Source organism: Drosophila busckii, chromosome 3L (assembly GCF_011750605.1).
Source record: "Drosophila busckii strain San Diego stock center, stock number 13000-0081.31 chromosome 3L, ASM1175060v1, whole genome shotgun sequence".
Classification (NCBI taxonomy): Eukaryota; Metazoa; Arthropoda; class Insecta; order Diptera; family Drosophilidae; genus Drosophila; species Drosophila busckii.
In genome coordinates, this window is record NC_046606.1 from 11,368,383 (window position 1) to 11,373,288 (window position 4,906).

A 4,906-nucleotide genomic window follows, 5' to 3' on the forward strand; every position below is an offset into this window, starting at 1 on the left:
AATGTCATTTTATTAGTATAAAAGCAAACGAAAAATAGTTATAGGCAATATGCGATGACGGAGAAAGTGGGAGATGCAAACAGCTAAGAAGCATATTCAATAACATAACAAACTTAAGTAACAAGCTGTGTGCAAGAGCATTTTAAATATGATAAATATTTGTTGAAACTCGCATTTGCATTCATAGAGCGATCACGTGATAATAACAGCTTCAGCTCTGATTTGTCAACTGTCGCTCACCTACAGACGCAGCTTACACATACATAAAACGCTGCTCAGCGTGTGGGTGCGTCGCTGACTTAGCGCAAAAGCAGCGCAGCATAGCGAGCCAAAGAGCGGGAGAGTATGCAGACGTACCTTGCACTCTTTGCTTAGGCTAAGCTGAAAGATAACGGAAGTTCACTTCGACTGCGCTACAGAGAAAAAATGACACACAACACTCTTGAACTTATTAACACAACTAAACAATTATTTTTTTTCATGCAATTATAAATTATTTATTAATGCAGCAAAGCCGAAAATAATTGTGCAGATATTTTCACATATTTAGGCTTAGTATTGACGCATGACTGTAGCATTTAATTGCTTATAAATTTCCCACATACCAAAGCTAACATAATATGCCCCATTATGTAGGGTATAGACAAGCATCAGATGCAATCAGTGCATCAAACTGGAAGTACACACAAATTAGTGATGCGCGCTGGAAAGAAGAAGAAGTAGAAGGAAAAAGAGAAAAAGTCCAAAGTTGAGACAGCAGCAAGACAAACACCAATTAAATGCACATAATGATAATGTTGTGCCGAAAAGTCATTTGAAGGCAAACTAAATTACAACTTCCACTTTATATTACATGACGCGGCAGAGGGCGCAGGGCACTGGGCACGACGTAGAGCAAGCGGAACCTCAACTTGTTTGCTTGACAGGACCGACCCGACCTCGGCCAAGAGAGTAGCAATTGTTGAGCGGAACTGAAAATCCACACGAAATTAAAAGTCTGCTGCAGTTGCAAGTGTAAAACAGATGGCTACTGCAACGTAATGAAAACAAACAACAATAAGACACATTGGACTAAAAGCAAGAGAAAAAAATTAAATGGGCATTAGTTGGGTAAAATGTGTAAAACTAAAGTTGAGGCCATTTTCGAGTTGAAGAAAGTTCAATGCACAAGTTCATGAACTTGGAACTTGCTAAGGTTAGTTTCGGTCGCTTCACTGACTGCTGACAGAGCAGTTTATAATTAGAAACCCAAAGACGCAGTCGCTCTCTCACTTTGGAGTTTGGCAGTTTGACTTGAGTTGGCTTCAAGTGCCTGACAAATAAAAACAAAAGAAAAAAATATAGTCAAGTGGATTTTGGCGGCTGAAGTTGCATTTGCCACAATCTTAAATGAGAGGTGCCGCCAGTATATAATTCCATCTCTCTCTCTCCCAAACTGTTACGTAAGTCAACACGCGTGGGATTTTTTGTTTAAACAAGCTACGTAGCTCACAATGACGTGGGCTATGACGTAGATGATAATGAGGATGATGACAAGTGCGCTTCGTGCTGCTTGGAATATTGACGGAAAACAAAAGCAAACAAATTGTTGGCCTGCAGTCGCGTGTGTAAACAAAGAATACAAAAGAAATAAGCTCTAAATTCAAGAGACGTAAATACAGGAATCATATAATGAGTGCCTCTTATATAATAAATACAAATTTATACAAAGGTATTATTAAATTACTTTATATTTTCCGCTATTAAAGTTTTTAGTTTTACGTATACTCAATAGATTATTATAAATATCTAAAAAGATCAAGTCAATTAAAAATAATAGAGTAATATAAGGTTAAAAGAATGAAGTCATGTAGGTCCAGATGAGTTAAAATATTATATATGGTAAAAGTAATAAACTCTAAGTTCAAAAGACTTATGGGAAGAATCAAATAATGAGTGTCCCTATATAATAAATATAAAATTAATACAAAGGTATTATTAAATAAATATAATCGAGTATTTTTTTCGCCCTTTAAGTATATGTAAAGTCTAGTTTTATTTATAACTTAGAGATTATTCAAACATCTAATAAGATCAAGTCAATTGCATCAAATTCAATATAATTGAGCTATAAAAGAGTAATCCAAGTTGAAAAGAATAAAGTCATGTAGGTCCAGATAAGTAAAATATTTGGTACAAGAAAGAAGCTCTAAGTTCAAGGGAAGAATCAAATAATAAGTGTCTCTAAATAATAAATAAACATATTCGAAGATATATATTAATTTAAATCAATTCAAGATAAGGTTTTATTAAAACCTGGCATGATCGCTTTTTGTTTTAGTTGCTCGAGATTAAGAGCCAATAACGTTATTTGAAATAATCTGAAGGAATGGAAGCGAACTTGGCAATTTTTAGATTAGAAAGAGTAATCCGAACTTATAGTATAAAGATAAGTTCAGCTAAAGTAAAATATTCAGTAGAAGCTTTAAGCTATTATTTAAATTTAGTGGCTGCTCTTAACATTTTATAGCCAGCTTGCATCTATAATTTCAAAGAATTGTTGTTAGTTGTTGAACAACTTAAGCCGTGTTCTGATCACAACAAGAAATTATGAGCTTGTAAAATGGCTTCAGATAACCGAAACTGAGGCTGAATGTGGGTTATTTTTTGTGGTTAATCTTTGAAGTGTTATGTTCACATATTCTTACTTCGCCGCCTGCTTACATTTGAATTCTTATTTACGCATTGTAGCTGAATGTTTATTTAGCGATTTAAAAATTCTGTGCACGTGCCGTGCATTATCTTTACAATATTTGAATATATACAGACAGATATAAAAATATATGTGAATGCAGCAACGGTCGTGTTGTTGCTGTGGCAGCGGCAATGTTTGTTTGTTGTCTGTCTGTCTGTCTGTTGTTGTTGCTGTTTGTTTGTTTGCATTTTAATGTGCAAATAAATACAAGCAGACAATAGACAACGATGCTTTTTAAATAAATACTATGCACCCTATACAATGCTTTTGGTTTTTGCTTTAGCTGGCGACTGTGTGGACTGATAAGCTTAATTAAGTGCACACATTGCAATGAATTATAAAACAATTTCACATGAATTTGTGTATCGAGAAGCGAACAGGAATCGCTAGACTTTAAATAAAATTATTAACTACTTGCCTTGATTATTATTTTAACGAACGCAATCGTTCAATTGACACTATAAAAACAAATTTACTTAACTCAGCTAATATAATCTAATCTAATCAGCTGTGCTCATTCTTTTGCTCGTTTCAGTTTCCAGTTAGTGCAACAGCCACAGTCAACATGTTCGCATGCGAATCTCTAGAAACCTCAGCTACATTTCCTATGGTGCGTCTGCGCTGCGCAGGCGATGCCGTCAATGCTTGGCTACCACTGCAGCAGGATTGGAGCTCAAGGATTTGTGTTACTCCCAGAGCGTTACAGCGGCTCATTTGCAAATCGCGTTCGATGCATTGCAAACGCGGCAGGATGATGTCTTTGTAGTTACTTTCATGAAATGTGGCACCTACTTGGATGCAGGAGCTGGCCTGGCTGCTGCTCAATCAATTGGACTTCAAGCGTGCCAACAGCAGCTACGCCAATGGAACGCAGCATTTTCTTAGAGTAAGTTCAACATCTTTTTGTAGTCCAATGTGTCACTTCGTTATTTGCTGCAGATACTCAACTATAGCTGCAAATCTTCCAATGGATAGTATCGATGCTTGTAATCAAATGCCAAGTCCACGTCTTATCAAGTCACATCTACCTGCTCAATTGCTGCCACGTCAGCTGTGGCAGCAAAAGCGCAAGATTATCTACGTTGCTCGTAATCCCAAAGATTGCGTTGTGTCCTCTTTTCATTTCGTCAACGGTTCGGGCTTATGGAAAGGCGACTTTGATACATTTGTCGATGATTTTATAAACAATAAGATACTATATACTTCCTACTGGACGCATATTGTTGATTTCTGGCGTATGCGGCATGAACCGCATATTTTCTTCGTCACCTACGAGCAAATGAAACGCGATTTGAAGCAAGTTATTGAGCAGTTGAGCGCATTTCTGGGTGTCAATAGCCTCAATGCACAGCAAATGGAACAACTTTTGCAGCATCTTAAATTCGACAATATGAAACGTAAGTTATATCAGTGTATAATATGTATATATAACTAGCAAATCTTTCAATACAGAATCGAAGTACACTAATTTAACTGGTTTGTTAAAGGAAACACAGAATGTCTCAGCAGATTTTGAGTAAGTAAAACAATTTATTAGCAAAATTTCTTGTTTAATATTATTTTTTTCAAGATTTATGCGACGCGGCATAGTTGGTTCATTCAAAGATGAACTGAGTGTTGAACAGCGCCAAAAATTGGATGCATGGACTGCAGAGTTTTTGAGTGTATATAATCTTAAGGAAAGTGACATATTCGGTCAGCTATGAGGCTTACATAACTCAAAGTATTTATAAGTAAATGAAATTTGTACTCAGCATATATTCTAAATATTAACAACAAAAATATAAAGACTAATTATTATTTTATGGCTTCTACAATTTGCTCTAGTGTTATTAATAACATTATCTAACTGATTATTTTGTTTTTTTAACTTCGCTAATCTGAATATTATAGTTGCTTAGATTATTTTTTGCATTGAATAAAGAAAGTTATAAAGCTTTATAAAGATACTGCACTGAATTCTTATTCAAGGTGTTCTTATCTTATCCAAAAAACGCTGCTATAAAATTCGCTGTATACAAATTTTAATTTTACTATAAAGCGTTACTGCTTGGCTTATACGTTGGCGATTTCTAAAATTCAAACTTCTTAAAAATGATTTTTAAGAATGTCACTAGATTTAAATGAATATCTTTTGAATGGATGTTGATATAATTTTAGGCAAAAATACAT

At 35.0% G+C, this 4,906-nt stretch overlaps 1 protein-coding gene across 1 annotated transcript; it reads left to right on the plus strand.

Annotated features, from left to right (window-relative positions):
• Nucleotides 1-3,269: 3,269 nt before the first annotated feature.
• Nucleotides 3,270-4,496, plus strand: LOC108599131 (sulfotransferase 1C2A). Its single transcript, XM_017985919.2, has 4 exons — nucleotides 3,270-3,620; nucleotides 3,674-4,131; nucleotides 4,187-4,250; nucleotides 4,305-4,496. Exons 1-4 carry the CDS (start codon nucleotides 3,514-3,516, stop codon nucleotides 4,438-4,440), a joined length of 765 nt encoding a protein of 254 aa, XP_017841408.2. The 5' UTR covers nucleotides 3,270-3,513; the 3' UTR covers nucleotides 4,441-4,496.
• Nucleotides 4,497-4,906: the final 410 nt, after the last annotated feature.